At 31.3% G+C, this 20,989-nt stretch overlaps 2 protein-coding genes across 2 annotated transcripts in view; both read left to right on the top strand.

Annotated features, from left to right (window-relative positions):
* The window catches only part of LOC132750898 (uncharacterized), a gene marked incomplete at its 5' end in the record, with an annotated part of 32,051 nt that extends 26,661 nt beyond the window's left edge, over positions 1-5,390 (top strand). The window contains 5 exons of the mRNA XM_060741008.1: positions 1,681-1,785; positions 2,278-2,394; positions 2,565-2,744; positions 2,987-3,189; positions 5,196-5,390. Coding sequence (XP_060596991.1) covers positions 1,681-1,785; positions 2,278-2,394; positions 2,565-2,744; positions 2,987-3,189; positions 5,196-5,390 — 800 coding nt within the window. The remainder of the gene's footprint in view (positions 1-1,680; positions 1,786-2,277; positions 2,395-2,564; positions 2,745-2,986; positions 3,190-5,195) is intronic.
* Positions 5,391-6,705: 1,315 nt separating this feature from the next.
* On the top strand, positions 6,706-20,801 carry LOC132751537 (G-protein coupled receptor GRL101-like). The gene is made up of 11 exons (XM_060741749.1): positions 6,706-6,753; positions 8,049-8,230; positions 9,410-9,553; positions 10,421-10,537; positions 10,740-11,255; positions 11,849-12,896; positions 13,050-13,579; positions 14,982-15,109; positions 15,652-15,700; positions 16,480-16,727; positions 17,984-20,801. Exons 1-11 carry the CDS (start codon positions 6,722-6,724, stop codon positions 18,116-18,118), a joined length of 3,129 nt encoding a protein of 1,042 aa, XP_060597732.1. The 5' UTR covers positions 6,706-6,721; the 3' UTR covers positions 18,119-20,801.
* Positions 20,802-20,989: the final 188 nt, after the last annotated feature.

The raw sequence follows: 20,989 nt of genomic DNA, 5'->3' as shown, positions 1-20,989 counted from the left end.
GATCATCGGCCTTGTAGTTTTGAGAAAAGTGGAAATATTTATACATGTGTCTATATTCACGCTGATTTTCATCCCGTTTATGATTAACATTTTTCTTAACGAACATTATGAAAATAAAACTCTCGTGGATTTTTACAAAAAGCCCCTGCATCAATGTAAAAACTCACCAAAGAAGGTGGAAATTGTGACCGACTTAACAAAATTTGATAGATTTCCATTTCTTTTGGGGTATTTGCATGGAGATCCTTTATTGTTCCTTGTTTGGTTAACAGTCAGATTTGTTGATAAACTGTTCTGTAAAACGTCTTTAAATTAAATTTTATCTGAAGTTGCCAAAGTGAGATGGATTATCGCTGGCTTCAGTGAAGATAATAGCTGGTTACATTTGAAAGATAATGACTAGGCTACCTTTTAATCATAGTGTTTATTATCTCGAAGACGCATTTTCATTTTTTAGAAATATCCATCCATGGACAGCTTCCTTCCTATTTATATGTGACTGTATAACATATATACGTATTACCTATAGTTTTTAAAATAGAATAACTTCTATGTGACTAATAACATTAGCATTGAAATAGTTACATATAAGAAACGTTTTATATCTTTTTTCATTATTAACTTTTTCTTGAAATCGAAACTTGAGTTTGTAAGACTAGATTTCGACAGTTTCAGGTTTTTTTATGATACAACTTTGTTAGCTGTATTTCTATCATTCATGTTTAACAAGTTGAAAGATACTTTAAGGTATAAGTTATCTTAATTTTGTACGGAGTCGAGTTCATTTATTTAACATCTAATATTATACGAGGGATAGTCAAGATGTTTGATTCCTTGAAATTTCTACTGGTTGCAATTAAAACCGGAAGTTTGCAAAGAAAGAAATTTTACAATGTGTTTTCCCACCTATAAAAAATTGATCCATAGATGAGATGTGGTCTACTCGTGCACGTACAGACGACTTACAAAAGGATGAGCACAAAATATCATATCAGAAATGAGAATTGATTAAAAATCTTTTATTGATATACTGTCTTAAAGATGATATTAAAATCCTGATGATTATCAAGTTACAGCAATCTATTTTCATTTAAAATTTCAATATAGCCAGCAACTATCCGTCTCGCGTTGGAATCTTCAAAAGGAATTTAATTAAAGTCGTTTAACGGAAAAGCATGGCGATAACGTTAGTGTTTACCAACAGAGAGAGGATAAAGGAACAGATTATTGTATTTGTAACAAATATTCATTAAAAAATGTGGTAACATCCATAACAATTTCATGTTGCTTATGTTCGTTTCGAAAAAATGTCAATCAAAAACGGAATTGAAATCAGGGCGAATACCCCCACCAAAAATAAAAAAAACAACATCTAACAAGCTTACAATATTTAAACGGTCCTTTAGACTTCGAGTCTGCTATAATCATCAGAGCCTGGCTTATTATCAAGTACTGATGATCCGGATACATACCGTGTGTACAAGAATTTTCCGATCCGATCTGCTATGTGGAAACGGTACATCTGAAGTGACAATATTATATTTTAAAATTCTCACAGGAAAAGGACTATTGAAAATATGCATATGACCAATCAGGCTTGCAAGATTCATTACTTGTATTTAAATGTGTTTTTTTCTTTTGTTTCTTAACTAATATGTTATCATTCAATAATTACACTAGACTGCAATGAAAACGAATTTGCATGTGCTGATGGAAGCTGTATAAAACTAAGTCAAGTCTGTGATTTCAAACCAGATTGCGCTAATGAAGAGGACGAATTTTGTGGTACAATATCTTATGATAAAACATGTCTCAAACAAATTAAATTGTGGTTGGTCCGATGCATGACAATCTGTAATTCTGTAATTATGTAATTCATAAAATTATCATTTTCATTTGAATACGAGTTTATGTGTCAAAATAAAACTAAATAAGCTCGCGATTTTGCAGGCATATATACATTTAAAATGAGAATTGTCGAAACGTTAATAACTGTTATTACCTTCAATTTATTTATTTTATTTTATAATGTTCAGATGATTGCTTACAAAATAAATGTTGATGTTTGAAGACAATGCTATGAAACACTAGGACACATTTTAAAAATTTTGTACCTGAACAATCGACAAAAGAATTTTTTCGTGAATTTATATGTTTGTATAACGATTAGTTTAAAACGATTCTCTAGAAAAAACGGATTGTGCATATTATACACGTATATTAGTTTTTTTACTCATTTATTCAAATAATATTAGATATTACCTTGTTACTTTGCAGAACTTCGGAACTGTCATCTCAATGAATATGCATGTGATAATAAGCAGTGTATAAACGACAGCAAACGCTGCGACTCAATCCCGCACTGTTTAGATGGTAGTGATGAAATCGGATGTTGTAAGTTAAACTGTTAACACTTTAATCATTCCGAACGACATGTATTCACATTCTTAAACACAAATGCATTACAGGCACACTTTAAAAAGACGTTTGTTTCAGCACACATTAACATATGCTGAAGGTTAATATGCTTCTCAGATAAAATGTTTTTTCCGTCTGTTTTAAAGTGGAATGTCGGGAATCTTTTCACTGTGATGGGGACAGATGCATAGATAATATACTGGTTTGTGATAAAGTGCGGGACTGTGAAGACGGTAGTGATGAAAGTGATTGCACGACAGACGATGCTTTTTCGTGCGAGAAGTGGTGGCACAAAGGCTATTTTGAACCTGGCCAAAGAGTTATTGGTAACATTTTAATATAAGTTAAACCAAACAACAAAATATTTAATGAGTATGCTCATCCGGCATACTTCGTTACCCTCCGTGCTATTAAAAATTGAATTGATATGACTTTGTGTAGTATTGAAGTCCTCTGAATGAAAATCATGATATGTACTTATTAATAAACTTAAGCTATTGTACATTGTACTTTGTTAGTTAAATCTTAAGAGCTGTGATAAAAATTATTACACCAAAATACATTTCAGATGGCATGAAAGTGTATTGTGACTATGGCTCGAGGGGAGGTCTTCCCAGAAAAATAACTACAGAAATTAGAGATTTAGATTTGGATGCAAAAAGGAAAACTTTATACACAGAGTCTTTATACAACAAGTCAAAATATATTGCTTTCACCAAAAACAGTGAATTTTATAATTTGGTAACAAAAATGAATACATGCACAGTCGATGTGAGTATAACATTTATTTCGTATTTCATAATATTGTATGTAAAGTTTTGTGTAATTTGTTTTCAAGGTGCCGACCGAACCGAATTTCGACTTTATTGAAAATTATACACTCGAACCTTGTTCTGTATTTTATATTTCACAGAGCCTGTTAAGTTTGCATAAAATGCATTTTTTGTAATATCTTTAATACGATGGTACCCTATATTAAATAGCTCTCTATATAGGAAAATAATGTGCCTGTACGCATCGATCAACAGGGTTTTCATATATATATTATACACGTATCGTACATTTAAGGGTATATGCTTCTAAATGCCACTTGAGAAGAAAAGTATACAAAATTGTATTGACTATGACTAATTCGGATGTAAAATGTACAAACGAGACATGGCATGCAAAAACTTTACAGAGAGATTGCAGCACATTGCATTATTAGCAGAGCTATCAGCTTGTCCTGGCAAACATAATATTAGATATATTAAAACCTGGCTAGGATTTTAAAATACAGCATGAGGCTGAGTTTTACAATAAAAAAAGAACAAAGTAAAATATACAACTAAATTTCGTTTAAAAATATCTTTCCCCAGAAAAAACTGTTTTGCAGAATGCACCTATTCTCATTGATTCCCATCAGACCAAGGCAAAAATCCTTAGATAACGGTATATTCGCAAATTTATAGACACTATGCCGCGTATGTCTTGTTTTTCTAACAATTGATTAATCACCCTTTGACATGCTACTTGGATTGGAATTCCGGTACTTGCTTACTCCACCAAGTGTAATATTACGCTTTTATCTGACAAATATGGACTATTTTAAAGGTACTGGTTAATATATAAAACAAACAGCTCACCAAAACTTACTTTCATATTCTCGTTACCAATTTACCGAAACGAACGATTAGTATGTTATCTAAAAATGTATAATACCGTTTTTAAACCCGGCGTAGCAAATAATTATGATAATTGGTCTATTCCAAGATTAAATAACATCTCAAAATGTCGAGAGCAATAAAATAAGATTGTAGAATGTCGATCTTTTGTTTATCATGGATATATGAATTAACATTTAGCAATCGAAACTGATGATTTCGGTCCCTCTTGGCTCCCTGTCAGTAGTTCTTGTTGATGGGTCGTGTGGGGGTTGCGTCCATAGAACGCTACCTTTCCTTGTTGATCTTGTTTATTATATTTAAAGGTAATGTCAATCAACATTAAATCGATTATTCATATCCTGAATGAACGTGTTGGATAATAACACTAATAACAAACAAACAATCTTAAACTTAGAAACACCGTTGGTAAATCTTTTGATTTTATCTTTATTTTCTGTTATGAAAAAGAAGTCGTTACAATTATATGTATTTGAAGTGTAATGTGATATGGTTTTGTATATATTTCAACCAGATTTTGATTGTAAAATTCCTAGAAAGTAGATTGACGAATGACGTATTGGCGATTGATTTTCCGACGTGGTTTCTAATCGCTTACTTAATATAGGAATAAGATATTGTAATCAAACTTTGTATGTAGCAAGTTTATATTGAATTCTTTTGCGCCCTCTATAGTCATTGTGACTGTTATTTAGGAGAAAGAAAATAGTTTAACTAAAATTGTTAAGACTATCGTTTATCTACTATTCTGAAACAGTAAGTGTGTATTTTGTTTTCCTTATCTAGTAACATATCCCATTACAAACCATTTTCACTGTGACATTTAAAAATGACTACTTATTTTAACAACACGTTTAAGGATGGGAAAGTCGGCATGTCAGTAAATTTCTTGTCTATTAATTTATTTTTTCATACTTGGGCTTAAGATCATAATGGACCAAAAATTCGCATTGAATAATTCAAATTTGACATCGAACCTTAGAATACATTCTCCACAGTAATACGAAAAAACTGAGAGCGCAGTCCTGCTTACGGAATCAGGTGTTGCAAAACCTTGCTTCGAGGCAAAGCCATGCCCATGTTTCTTGTCTAAAATTTACTTTTGTTTTATAGGTAAAAAGTACTTGTCAGCTTCCCGAAAACAGCGCTTCAATGTTCGACGAAAATTATCAGCAATTTACAAATGAACTTTGTCAATGCTCTATAGAGACATTAAATCTAGGCACTGATGTATATGATGACTACAATTACTATGAGAAGAGTGTTGATGATGGATATGAATATGAATATGAAGATTTTCTGATGTAAATTTCACTTATTTGTTAGAATACATAATACTAAATGAAAACAAGCAACAAGATAACAAGTGTACATATATATATTTGAAATTAATGGACATGGGGCATGAGATAAATACATAAAAAATCTAGCATGGATTGCACCTTGCAATTAACACAAAAACAGACCACCCCTCCAAACTGCTTACTTTGAAATTTAACAAGGCAGTCTGAAGGACAGCTAAATCCCCTTTCGCAGCAGACATGAAAATGTGTACTTCTTGACCTTTAACATACCATGACCTTGATGTTGTGCCATGTACATTAAAAGCATATAGTCTCATGATAGTAATTATTTGTACCAAGTTATTTAAAATCTTCAAAAAGTGATGGAGAACATTTAACCTTGACCTTAGGGGTATGAAGCTGGATGTTTGGTTCTGCACATAATGTCATTATATCTACACATTATGTTATCATTTGTGCCAAATTATATCAAATATTTTTAGCGGCTTAAAGTAATGGACCGAACACGAAACGTAGACTTTTTAACATTTGACCTTTAAGTAAGGACTTGACCTTGGCGGTAGCAACTTAATTATTGTGCTCTGCACATCATCTCACGATGGTGGTCATTTGTGCCACATTATTTCAAAAAAAAAAATCAGCGTTTTAAAAGTTATGGAGTGGACACAAAATGTAGAATTTTTAACATTTGACCTTAAAATGTGTTCTTGACCTTGGGGGCAGCAATTCAATTTTTGCATTCGGCATACCGTCTCATAGTGGTGATCATTTGTGCCAAGTTATTTCAAAATTTTTGCAGCGGTTTTAAAAGTTATGGAGCGGACACGAAATGTACTTTTTAATACCTGAATTTTAAATGTGACCTTAACCCAATTGGTGCGCTCTGTACATTGTCTCATAATGGTGATCACTTATGCCAAGTTATTTAAAATTGTTCGGCGGTTAAAACGTTTTGGAGCAGACACGAAAGTGTTACGTACGGACAGACGGACGGACATGCCAATATTTGGGGATTATATGCTTTTTTATCTTCATGTGGCACTTTCCCCCATAAATCAGTAAAATTTACCACATAAACCAATCGGTTTATGGGATTTTCTCCTTTTTCAATTAAAATTATGGGCGGAATGGACAGGCGTAGGTCATTCCTATCACCCCCTTCACACTATGCGGAAGGTGAGTAACAATCGGCCCATTTAAATTTTTTCATGGTCGACGAATTTGATGCTATGAAAGTAGGCTTTTTCCTTCACTAGCGTTTTGATTTTTTTCTTCTTACACAGTATTATCATGATAAATAAATTGTTTTCCAGATTTCAAAGTCGGAAGAGGAGTATGTTTGAAGATCCTGATAATAATTTCATCGGGTAAAAGCTGATACTTGTCTCTATATATCCTTGTTTCAAATACATCTATCTGTTTAATAAAAGTTTATATACAAAACAGTTGCTTTAAGAAAGTGTGCACCTTGTGTATATTTTTGTTTCTAATTATTGTCATTTGATAATTGTCATTCATAATTGTTTTTTTTTCAAAATTGCAATGAAATGCATTAAAATGCTTAGGTGTAGAAATTGCTTTATGATGTACTGTAAACTACATTACTGTCAATGTATTACTGTTTATTTCATTGGTAGGATACGACGTTATCGCGCACAGACGAAATACTCACAATCGGACTTTTTTTTGTCGACTCAAAGATAAAATCTTTTTTCATTCTAAGAAATCGTTAAAATGTCAAAAAGTAATGTAGCGCACCAAAGATTGGCTAAATCCGGTGCAAGGGGCGTGAGTGATGTTGCAAATATTCATTATCTCTCATGTATCTCATGATATAATTGTAAACAACGTTAAAAGTTTTAGTGTCTGGTTTAAGCCCGATAACAGGATTAATTTTGTTTGGAATCCGAGTGAGAGCATTTAGAAAAAACTTTATCCCGTTTTCAGGACTAAATCAGGCAGTAAAACTTTAATTTTTTAAATATATCAATGTGTAAAGCCAATCTTTGGTGCGCTACAATATTTTTTGATATTCTAACGATGTCCTGGAATAGAAACATATTTTACCTTGGAGTCGACGGGATGTTTACTAAAAAGAAGAATAAAAACAAAAAAAAAATCGGATTTGGAGCATTTTGCAGATGCGCGATGACGTAGTATCCTACCATTATAAATGTCTTTGGACAAATATGTAAAATGCAGTTGAAAATTGCATAGATGTGCTGTTATTAAATGCATTAGTCGTAAAATGCGGAAAATGCGGAACGATTAACTATTTCTCATTTAAATACATTCATACTGTACAGCTTTGCAGCATGTATATGTTAAATGCATTTGTGCATTGCAGTAAAAGGCATTCATGTAAGACGTATTGAAAGGCATTGCTGTAAAATACATTGAAACATTGCTGTAAAATACATTGAAACGTTGCTGTAAAATACATTGAAACATTGCTGTAAAATATATTGAAACATTGCTGTAAAATACATTGAAACATTGCTGTGTAATTTATTTTTGTAAAATGCATATTGATTTGTGATATTTAAATTGCTTAGATTTTCTATATGATCAATAATGCTTGATTATATCTGTGTTTTCTTTTCAATAATACATAGATACATAGAATAGTATCACACAAATTTGTTCTTAATATAACACATAGAGATTTAGGTTACCAATCGGAAGACTCACAACTCAAGGCTTGTAAGGAAGGTGGCATTGTTCGAAGTGGTCGTACTTATTACACATTTGACAAAATGATACAACAGATAGATGTTAAAAGTGATGTGATAGAAAAAAAAGTTCCTGTCGACATCAGAATAAACAAAATTTCCTGTACTCAAAGTAAGTCTTTTTCGAGTTGTACGCAATACATAGACTTGTGCAGTTATTTAAGTCGGTAGACGTATATTATGAAAACGAAATTTGAATTGTTATTTTTTTTGTTTTAAATATTAAGATGATTTAATCTTCATTTATTTTCATAATGTTAATACATTAGCTGAGACATCTATCTTCCTTTAGTAGGTCAAAGATCAAGGTCACAGTGACCCAAAATGCTAAAACATTGCTTAGAATAATTTAATCATCAATGGCATATGACCCCTATTGATTTTGAGATTAGTAGGTCAAGGTCAAAATGGTAACATGGTAAAAGGGGGGATATTACGTGTTCTACGAACTTTTGTTTTTAAAATGTACACACAGTGCAATTTTTGTGACCTCATGTACATAAAATTTTAATGTAAGATCGCCACAACACGTAACTTTGCAAGATCAAAGGAAGTTAGAATTCCCCTTTTCTGCATTATATATGGCCCTTCCTTACTCTTTATACTGTATACATATAAGTTGTGTAACTCCAATTACTGACTTTAACATAAATTCTACTGCCGGCGTATTAATATTTAAATTGTTTGCTGATTGCTTTCACATGTTGTCAAGTTCAATGAGAAACAGTTTAGTCTTTATTGAACAATAACTTGTAGTAATTGAATGATATGAATAGTGCATTTAAAGCACAAAATCTTGTACGTTGCAAAATAATGTGTGTTTTTATGTTTGATTAATATTAATCCTTCAGCATATGAGGCAGACATACAAAATATATAATATCTGTTCGAATTTAAGATTATTCTTTCACTTAAAAGACATGGTACTGCAATCTTTATGGTGAATAAAACAAATTAAATCATAGGTTAATACATGATATACACTTTCTATGTATTTTCTTTTTAAACGGTGGTTAATATCGTCACAAAACTATAATTTAATAACTAAAATTCGTTTCGTGGCTGCACTTCTTTTCTTCTTTCTTTTCGTTAAAGCAGTGGCAAAGTCAATAAGCACAGTTTAGCATGTAATGCCTTGGTGTCATTTTTTAACCTGCCATTATTATAATAATCCCAAGGACTTTGTAATTTTCTTTAAATATGCCTTAAAAAAGATAAATATGTAACGAATTTTCATCGACGAAACAATATATATGTATTCAAATATCACATATAAAGAATTTTACAACAGACTCTACAGATGCATACGATAACAATATGTATGTTTGTTACGGGGACAATGCAACGATACCAAAATCTGAGGTTTGTAACTATGATGTAGATGCAGCCGGTTATATGACTGGATGTAGGTCAGGAATTCATCTGCAAGACTGCAGTACGTAAATACATTTGTAATACAGTATTTGAAAGTGTTAAATACATTTGAATTACATCTTTTAGGAAACGCTAAGTAAAGATTGGAATATATTCCAATTAATTCTACAGAAGAACAGTTAAACAGATATAACCAGATCATCTGTAGAAGTGATTCTACATTTCTGGTAGAAATCAGCAAAAACTCCCACCCAAATTGTTAAATATAAGTAAGTAAAGATTGAAAGAAGCAATGGACGTTTCACAAATCAAAATTTTAATGACCCACTTCTAAACGATGATTCTAGGTGTTAACCAGACGTACCCTTATAGTTTTTGGGTCAGACTATCGTCCCAGTTTGACTCAATAGCTCATTAGATTGTGAAAACTGACATCTAAAATGTCCGATGTTTAATGTACATTTTTTCAATACTGTCGGAAATTCCTTTCTTGTTTTGTAATTTCATCAAAGCTCTCAATCCTGTTCAATAGATACTAATACCAATATATGTATTTTATAAAATGTAGTGAACAGTACGAGTGCGAAAAGCCAGTCTTTTATTTTGAATTTAACCATTGTCATTTTCTAGTAAGCTACTCTCTTGCATGGAAACATTCTTAACCGTAAGTCAGTCTTGCCTTTCAATCAAAAACACTAAATGGAAGGGACTTAAATAAAAGTAACAAGAAATGAACTAATTCAAATTTAAGTGCATCAAGGTATTCCCGTTGTACAATTAGGTAGAAAAATTGTTAAAAGGTTTCTTCTCATGAAATAAACATATTTATTCATCATAACTGGACTTCAACAGTTGATGTAGCATTAATTAAATGTCTACAAAACTATAAGAAAAAACTATATAGGTACTAATTACATTCTTGTTTCAGAGGATTTCGTTTGTCCTCAAAATACAGTTAAATGTCCAGATAGTTTTTGCATTGCTCTCCGATTTGTGTGTGACGGGATTGCCCAGTGTCCTGGTGGACAGGACGAACACAATTGCTGTATGTACTAAATGTTTATCCACATAGGTTTAGAATTTAATTTTGTTGGCTTGTAATGACTTGCAATTTCATTTTTACTGTATGTACTATCGTTTAATTGTGTCAAATTACACAAAACAAAATCGTTGTACTCCAGATATAAGTTTCGTTTTTCATGTAGACAGTCTTCACAAAAGGTATGACTTTTTTGGGTAACTTTCAGCATGTGTTAGTGGGGACAAAGAAGTTACCATTTTGATAGAGGATACAAAACAACAGACACACAGTAAAAAAGCCGCAACATTTTTAGCAAAACAATTCAAGCATGGGAACAACAAAGTTAGGTTACTTTTCTACCAGGCGGAGACAAGATTAGACGGCTTTCCTCTTTTACATCGGCTGTTAGAAATACGTGAAGAAAACATTGATAGCTTCGACGAATTAAGTTACGATTGCACATATAAGACTATGGCTAGAAATTTTCTACCATCTTTACAGTTTAAAAACGATGAAGCCAATTTTCTTATTTTTATTGAAGATAGTGTGGAGTCATCTACAGTTGCTAGGATTATGTTTTCTAATATATCTAAACCAGAATTTACCATCTATCGTGTTATCAGAAATTTCAGCTTTTTGACCAACATTAATCATACGTACGAATTTGTAAAGGATGTACGCATCAATAAATGGAGTTCACTACATTCGATAGGATACAGGCATTTCCCAGAAATATGCAAAGGTTGGTTAAATAATAAATGTTAAGGCTTATATCAACAAATAATTTTTTGAACTCACATCCTTTTCAAAATACATAATTATAACGTAATTGTTAGGTAATGTTTAACCATCCCCATAATTTTGTTTGCTTTCTTACAGTTACTTAAGTAACAGAATATTTTCTTGCACAACTTGATAATCTTCAAATGGTTGGAACAGTATGGTATTGGACGTTTCATAGTGTCTTTCAGTGCAATGGCAATCTTAAAATCGGTCTCTGTCATAATTAATTAGGCATTTATTTCTTTTAAATATGCAAAGTACATTTGTTATTGAAATATCTTGATTTTAAACGCTGCATTTTACTACCCCAATTGAAATTGGTTTTTTTTAATCAACGCGCAATAAAAAACTAAAAGAGATGAAAACGCGATAAAGAAATAATGTCCAAAATGGCAAATTTGACAATGTTGCAATTCAGTCACACCATACATCGTTAACTATCATTGAATGTCTCTATACTTGTGTGCTTTCACTTACACATACATCTTTTAAGTTAGGAAATCGCGCATGCTTTTTGTATCAACATCAATTTTCCTATTATTTTTTGTACAGAGGTTTCACATGTACCATGTGCTGGTGGTTTTAGGTGCTACTCCAGTAAGCAATGTATACCTCTTCACCAAGTGTGTGACGGCATAGTTCATTGTATGAATAATGATGACGAGCATATGTGTGGTTTTAGATGTCATTACAAATGCAAGTGTGTAGACGGCGTTGTTGATTGCCGAAAAGCAAAGATGAATATTTCAGATATACGTGATCTGTCAAGGAATACACGAAGCGCCGACTTGAGCTATAACCATGGAATTAAAGATATTTTATCAAAAGAAAACATTAACTTTCCTTTCATGATGTTCCTTGATGTGTCAAACTGTCGTATAGAAGTTGTAAGCAGTAAGGCATTTTCAGACATAAACAATTTATTGAAACTCAACATTAGTCACAATGTAATAAAGAAACTTTCCGACAACGTATTTAGAGATCTTCGTCACCTAGTCGAGCTAGATCTTGATGGAAGTTCAGAATTAGAAGAAATATCTGCTTTAGCATTTCAAGGTTTACAAAGTATTAAAACAATAAGAATATCGGGAACAAAATTGAAGAAAATCGCAACCTTAACATTCTCAAATTTGAAATTGGAAAGTATTGATATATCAAATAATGAAATTCGTGAAATCGAAAATTTTGCTTTTAATAATACGTCGGTTAAAAAAATCAACTTCGAAGGTAACAATATACTAGAATTCCATCAGCTCATTTTTTCGGATGTTGCTGCTTTGATTGAATTACGTACACCGGCGTATAAATTTTGTTGTATACGTCCGTGTTATGTTAAAGAAAGTAACTGTTACCCGTCAAAGAATGAGTTTTCATCTTGTGATGACTTAATGAGACATCCAATTCTGCAGGCAGTTTTATGGCTGGTCGGAATAGCTTCATTATTCGGAAATCTTGCATCAATTGTCTACCGCGTTGTTTATGACAGACAACGACTTAAGATTGGTTATGGAATATTTGTTACACATTTGGCGTCTGCGGATTTCCTTATGGGAATATATCTGATTGTAATAGCATTTATCGATTCTATTTATAGAGGCAGGTAGGTCTAACCTCTCTTTTACAATTTTATCATCTTTTACATTAAAGATATTTAGATTAAACATACATGTAATAAATAATCCTATAATGTTGATCATGTATCATTACCTTAGTCAAGTAAAATGTCAAATTAAGCATGTAATCTCTTTTACAGGTATATTTACATGGACGACCAATGGCGAAACAGTATATGGTGTACCGTTACCGGATTTTTGTCAACTGTATCTTCTGAAGCAAGCGTCTTCTTTTTATGCCTTATAACAATTGATAGACTTCTTGTTATCAAATATCCTTTTGGACACGTAAGGTTTACACCAAAGAGAGCTAATATTTGCTGTTTCATTTGCTGGGTCATTGCAATATCTCTCGCGGCTATTCCTATTTTTCACACAAGCTATTTCAAGAACAAGTTCTACTCCAGATCTGGAGTATGCATTGCACTACCATTGTCACGTGATAAACCTCCGGGTTGGATGTATTCCGTTTCAATATTTGTCGGCTTAAATTTCGGTACCTTTATCCTTGTTGCATTTGGTCAGTTGTCAATCTTCTTGGAACTTCGGAAATCTAGCATGGGTGGCAAGAAAACACAAAAATCTAGAAAAAGAGACCTGCAAGTAGCAAAGAACCTTATTCTTGTTGCAACAACCGATTTTCTTTGCTGGTTTCCAATTGGATTAATGGGTAAATAATAAATATCAGTAACATACAAATTGCTTTTATCTTTTAAAGCTACACTATATTTTTTTGCGATAATATATTGCTTGATATTCTTTAAAGCATATCTTATTGTAACATGTAAAACCTTGTGTCTAGTTGAATTGATTTCCACTATTAAGTAAACATTTAGTTTATGCATAGAACATGCACACAATTTGTTTATAGTTTAAGCAATATTTTATTTCAATCAAACAAACACATGTATACGCAATATAATTACAATCAAGTGAAAAAAATGAGTGAGTAGAAAACTAGAAGCTTTTAAGAAACTCTCTCCTAGCTATTTTATAATCTCTCCTAATTATATGTACTCGATACTCGATTTTCCGTTTTATACTTAATTTAATAATGCAGAAGTTATTTGTTTGTTTATGCAGTAGATTCCTTTTTTATATGCACTGCATTTTATGCGACAAACTATCATTTTTTGCTCGCCTATTCGAATAATAACGGAAAAGAAAGCTATTGTATTCATCATGACGTCGGCGTCACACTTTGGTATATATTTTGCTTGCTATATGCTTTTCTACAATTCCAGAAGGGAATTGTTTAAAACTTAACATACCTTCACACGATTTGAGAGCATAATAGACGGTCACTCACTTTCCAGGGGCCAAAACACTTACAAGGATTTAGACATACCCCTTTTTGTACTGAGAAAATTCTACATTATACAGGCTCTCGTTTACTGTCAAGCACCGAGAACAGTTGATCACACTGTCCTGCTGACAGTTCTTGTTGTACTTAAGTATATGCTGCATATTCACCTTTTTGTTTTTCTTTTATGCTGCAGGCGGTTCCTTTTAAATTTCCGTTGATGCTGCATATTTTTATTTTCGCATTTTAGTTTATGCTGCAGACTTTTTATATTCGCCTTTAAGTTTATGCGGCAGACTTATATTTCTCCACTTACTTTATACTATAGACTCTCTTTTCCGCACGTATAATTATGCTACAGAATCTCATTTTTACGCCTGATTTAATGCTACTGACTCTCTATTTTTGCCTTTTGTTCTGCTACAAAAAAATCTTTTTCCACTAAATTTTATGCTACAATTCTACTTTTAACATTTTCGTCTATGCTTCAGTTTGTCACGTTTACATTAAGTTTATTCGGAAAGTTGGCCTCCCCCCTTACTTTGATGATACAAAGTTTCTTTTTTGTTCTTACTTATATGTTGCCGACTATCCTTTTTACAGACTCTCTGTTTTGCAAATTTATTTTATCAGTGTTCAGTGTTTCACAAAGCGTTAGTAAATTTTCAAACTGTTATCTTTAGTTTTTTTTTAAATTTTTGTTTTGAAATGTGGGTTACGGTTAATATTTTTTTATTGTGCAATATGAATAAATAAGGTTTTGTTTCAGGAATACTTTCATTGAATGGATACCCAATTTCTGGAGATGTATACGCATTTACTGCAGTGTTTATACTTCCTTTTAACTCGGCATTGAATCCTTTTCTGTACACACTTTCAGCAATAATTGGGAAAAAAGTAAGACATCACACAAGCTATATTTTTCAAAGGTTGGCTGTTTAGATTATATAACATGTAATGCTTGCTGCATATGGCAATGGTGAAGTTTATATCTATCTACGTATAAGCATTTCTGTTGTGGTTAGCTTTATACGAGTAGTCAAGCCGAATATATCTATTTGATTTTCAAGCTATATTAATGGAGGAATGTGCGCTCTCCGTGCATTATTTTTAAGGCAAGAGCGGACACCTGCGCAGATACGCAGATCTTCCGTAAGCTAGCTGGATAGCTTAATCACATAAAAAATCCATACTCACCAGCGGAAACCAACCCACAGCAATGAGAAGTAAGGGTTCGGCGTCACTGGCCATAACCACTCAGCCACAGATGTGGCAGTCACTCTCACATTAATGCAATGCTTTTTCTTTCTTTGGATTATTAATCACAATGGCAAAATTGATATCTTAAAATTATATGTATTGTATACTTAATAAAATATTTTCATAATGAGATATCAAGTATTTAGCATGGTGTTTTATTAAAATGCATTTTTTTTCAGAGCTTCAATCCAAGTCTAGATGAACAGAGTAGAACAGAAATGCAGAAAGGTAAATATAATTACATTAATATTAACTGTTTTTAAGTAAGCAAAAAGTAATAGGAAAAAAAAACAATACCATTGAAGATCAGGGAATTTTAGTAAAATTGTTGCGGTATGGATGTGCTGTTTTGGACATTGTGAAGTATTATACTACATCATATGAGTGTATTTATTCTCCCTTATTGAGCGTCATATAAGCAAAATATATATAAAGAAATGAATAAATAACAATATAACGACATTTGATAACAATGATACTAGTAAAAATGCCAGCAGAAGTAATTGCAACAAAAGCAACAACAGCAGTAACATAAAATTGAAAATGGATTTAATATCTGTTTCATAAAGACAAAGATAATTTAAATTTCCTGTAAGGAAGAGACTGACATTTTCATTCATAAGTTATTTTGTTTCTTTTCTCAATACTTCCATGTTTTACAGTATGTTGATTATTACAAAAATCAAGTCAATCAATCAATCTACTAGTCCATATTCAATACCTCAACAATTATCTTCAAATTGCTAACTTTTATGTTACAGTGAATTTAGTGACACCTGATCTAACATATTAAGATATTTTGGTTGCTGGAATAATAGTGATATCATATTATAAAAACGAAATATAAATATCCAAATATTAAGAAACTTGAAAAGGGTAGTCACTATAGGGTACTGAAAATCCACGATACAGCTAATGAGAACAACAAAATAAATCACTGAATCACATACGAATGAACTTATATTCAAGGTCATTTAAACTGATTATTCAACACGACATTTTTGCAGAGATAGGTTCGGCTATCTTGCAGTACACAGATTTTAGCCGATCGGTTAGAACTAAACGAGAAATTGTGCCAGGTGGGAAGACGAGAAGAATCAAGGATGTTATTGATGATGAAGAAAACATGTCTGTAGCAAGTGTTACTGCGATATCCTATCAACTTGCTAACTATCTGAGACTTCTACATGAATCATCTGTTGGTATTGAGAAACTTTCAGAAACTAACACTTTCGTCCGATATGGAAAGAAAAATGTAAGTGTCATAATAATTATATGCAAATTCAAATGCTTTACATCAATTGTAATATAAAATTTCCTTGTCACATTAAAGTTCCATTAATTAAACAATGTAAAGTTTCATTTCATTGTTTTATGTTATAATTATCGCTTTGCAAGACTACAGGGATATACAAGGTAACTGAACGTAAATAGTCGTGTTTTTTTAAATAAATAAATGGCTATAGAAATGTCTCTGTTTTTTTGTATCTACAAAAGATCTAGTAATTGTACACACTTTAATTGATATCTACATATATTTTTAAACAAGCTCTTTAAGGCTTCACATGTCAAAGTGAGCTAAGAAAGTTTCATTAAAGAAAGTTTAGAATATACTTAAAGTATTTCATTTTTAAATTCAGAAGCGTATACGTTTAAGAAAGATCCTTTGGGAAATTTAAATAGTTTCCGAATGGCCTATTAGATAACCTACATTCAGTTCTTCCCTGTATACTTTACAGTCTCGCCCATTGTTTTCTCGTTCAGGGCACATGCTTTTCTTTACTTTGGAACCATACGCCGCCTTTAATGGAATTGCACAAACATGTCACATGATGGTTCCATTCTGCGGATGTTTCAAAATTCCAAATTTTATCATTTCCATGTTTAAATGTTGAATTTTGCTTAACCCGATGACAGGGGGCATGGACGGTAACTTACACATTCCAGTACCGATCACGGACATTTTCAATTATGTCGTTTTGTGTGTTCTTTAAGGATTTAGTTTTTTTTCTCTATTTTGCGGCATTGCTAGATATATTCGTTTTGCTAGTCTTAGTCCATAGCAGATGTTTTCAGTTTAACCATATTCCTTTTAGTCGTTTTGGATCATTTATGTCCTTTAAATTTATAAAAAATAGGTGCAAAGAAATGACATATGATTACTCTGGTTTGTCATATTCATTTTATTCAAACAAAGTGCTAAACAAAAACGGAAAACAATTATTTCGTTTTTGAAATATCTCATGATCCGAACCTTTCACGGACAAAGATTGGCAAAATTGATATACATCTTTTGCTTGTACGTCTTGAATATATGTAACATGTTTGATTATATACATGACTGACAAAATAATAAAATGTTAAGCATACAACTTGAAATATTTATCTTTGATGTACCTCGTTATCAGTGTAACCTTTATTAAATTATGCCCTTTTTCAGTCCACGCAACTTATGTTTTTTGTTCTAATTTTTCAAAATCTTTAAACAAAACATTGTTACATTTGTCATAGGCAAAAAAACCAATCATAGTCCTTGATACGAAAATGACACTTGTAACAGACGACCGAAAGAAAGCTGATAATATCTACCAATATGGATGTCTTTTACGAAAGATGATTGCAAGATGTAAGGCAAACGACAGATAAATCCCGAACGAGAGAAAACTGCACAACTTATAAGCATTGTCTAATTTAAAAGCATTGTCTCTAAGAATATGTTTAGATTAGGTCAAATAGTATTCTGTATGAAGAATAAAAGTATACGCCATTTTGACGATGAAAGAAGGAATTTGCTTCTCAACTTATACAAATGATGTAAACATTACAAGTGCGAGATGTTATTGTATTTGGAGTAGTGAACGTCAATTTACAAAAAAAAAAACTAGTTGTTTTGAATTTATTGTTAGAAATCTAGTATAAATGTTGTTGTTTAAATGTTAAAGTTGTGTTAAACATGGTTGATGTTGTTAACAAAGAAATCATTACCAGATATTGATGTCACTGGCATTTAACCATCACAATAGCTTACAAGGAAACCTACGAGATATAATTAATTTTATCTCTTAAGTGATCTTTGGTGTCTGAAATAGTATTCATACGTTTGGTTTATTAGAAAATCTGTCCGCCTAAAAATTGATTAAATTATTTCAAATATTAGTATTTTCATTATCCTTTAAATGAATATTGGTAGGATTTATATCTTCTATGTATATATCTGATGTGTTATTTATTTGATGATTATATTTAAATTTAAAGGAATACTTACATGACATTTTGGTTATTGTACTGATTATTATTGTTGATAGATTCAGGTATCGTGACCTTTTCATATTGTGTCATGACAGCTTATATATTAAGGAACACTTATGCAAAAAAACAAAACAAAACCGTTCTCTGTAATTTTAATGCAAAACGTTTTCATAACAACACATTTGCTCTAAATGACCTGCTAAATGCAAAGGTAGTAATGTGCTAAATACAAAATTACAAAGTGTTGGTGTTAAAGTATAGACATACACAACATATGAATAATGCTAAATATACGTTATGCGTTTGAATTAAAAAGAAAATAAGGTATTTTGAAATAATTGCTATTACCGATTAATACTGTTGTTTAAGCTGTTTTGCCGTGATGGACGTTGATAGTTCCTTTATTTGTAAACTCGTATCTGCTTTTTTGATATCATAAAGGTTTTTCAACATCTTTGGGAGTACTAACAACGGATGTTCCATGTTTGCTATTGTTAACAAAATAAGCATTCAAGGATTGCTGTCACTGACGTTTAACTCTGATTATAGCTATCAAACTGACCAATTAAATATAGCTTAAATGTTTCAATAAATTTGTATATTGTTTTTTTTTGAAGATAAATTTACCTAAAAAATTTTATATTTATTTTGTGTGGTAATTAAATGTATTAGTTATATATCATTTGTATATAAATTTTGAAGAAAAAAAAAATTGATGACATTTCGATGTTATTGTTTAGCTGTTTTGTTGTGATGAACGTTGTTATCATATGATTCGTATATTAATTGATTTACAATATCTATAAGGAGTTTTTTTAATAACTGATTTGCAGTGTATCTGTTGTAACCTAAAAATTGGTGGCAATCACCTTCCGTTCCGACAACAGCTTTAAGGATCAAGTATCATCCAACGGAACTCGCTTGTTTAAAAGTACGGTTATCTGTGATATCTATCCGCATATAAAGAAGCTTATATATTGTAGTAAATATGTATATTTGTTTATCTTTTAATGTAAATTTGCATTATAGTTTTTATGTAATTTGTCTTTGTGTGTCATCTGTTTATCATTGAAATTTTGTTTGAAAGAAATCTTTTGACGACATTTATTTTTCCTAAATAATTAACGTAACGTGGTTATTTTATTATGTGTTGTTACAGCTTATGAACATGTATGCACAAATACAAAAGGTTATTTCCGTCTTGAAAATGTTGTCAACAATATTTGCTTAAAATGATTGTTTATGTGAAATAACGTTCTGTTCATTTGTATAACTTTTCTTAATTATTACTTAGTATATTATCATATTGTTGCTGTTATATATTACTATTATAGTTATAGATGTTATTGTATACTTATGTTGTTTTGTGGTCGGTGTTTCATTTTTTTAGTCATAACAAGAGCTATTGCTTCCTTACACATTGTTTACATGTATGATATTCATCATTTAATATATTAGCATTCTTCTGTAAATCAATATCTTAATTATTCTTTCTTATCTATATAGTGATATATACAAAAATGTATTAAAATTGCCCGTGTTTTAAGATTTTGATTTTGTTTTTCTAAATGAAACAAGAGTTATTATTTACGACATGTTATTGCTACATGAATTGGAGATAACGCAAATTTATTTAATTATGCATTATTCAAAGTTCGAGCATTTATATAATGAATATTGTTTTGACTCTACAATTTATAAATATTTGCATATTTAGTAAAAAGATTAGATTTTCGCCTTTATGTCATTTTGCTATTTTTTTTGACCTTATCATTAGTATTGACTGATATTGTTGTTGTTAAAAAAATGTCGTATAGTAGTAAAAATTGTTGCAATTGAAAATGTTTATGCTAATTATCTTTTGTGGAGGTGTATGATATTATTGGTTGTTATTTATTGCTAATATTCAGTCGGTGAATTGTTGTTGTATTTGTTTGGATCTGTATGTTGGCAACAACAACAACAAATAACAACAAAAAAAATCTGCGGATTTACGAATGAGATGAATTCTTTTATGCAAGAATCGCGCCAATGTGCCCTTTTTCTTTCTTAAATGTATGCAGATGCCATTTGTTTAAAATATCTCTTTTTCTTTAAATTCGTCATTCGGTGCGAAAAAAAAAATCAAAACCACATGTACTGAAATAAGTCTTAACACGTGACTTTTGAGGTAAACAGACACAGGATTTAATGATCCACGAGAGTAAGAATTAGACATCCTTTGGAAAATAAAATTTATTTGCTGTATCATATTGTAAATTAAACTTG

This window comes from Ruditapes philippinarum, unplaced genomic scaffold (assembly GCF_026571515.1).
Source record: "Ruditapes philippinarum isolate M1 unplaced genomic scaffold, ASM2657151v2 ctg1875_1_1_1_1, whole genome shotgun sequence".
NCBI classification, from domain to species: domain Eukaryota; kingdom Metazoa; phylum Mollusca; class Bivalvia; order Venerida; family Veneridae; genus Ruditapes; species Ruditapes philippinarum.
Note: the sequence above shows the minus strand (reverse complement) of the source record. Positions and strands in the feature narration are given on the sequence as shown.

What these genes read in the sequence shown, in the direction of transcription:
- LOC132751537 (XM_060741749.1), top strand. Translation starts at nt 6,722, where the DNA reads ATGTTTGAAGATCCTGATAATAATTTCATCGG. An exon ending in CAAAATTTCCTGTACTCAAA is followed by an intron (nt 8,231 to 9,409) that starts GTAAGTCTTTTT and finishes ATTTTACAACAG; the next exon opens with ACTCTACAGATGCATACGAT. An exon ending in ACAGGACGAACACAATTGCT is followed by an intron (nt 10,538 to 10,739) that starts GTATGTACTAAA and finishes GGTAACTTTCAG; the next exon opens with CATGTGTTAGTGGGGACAAA.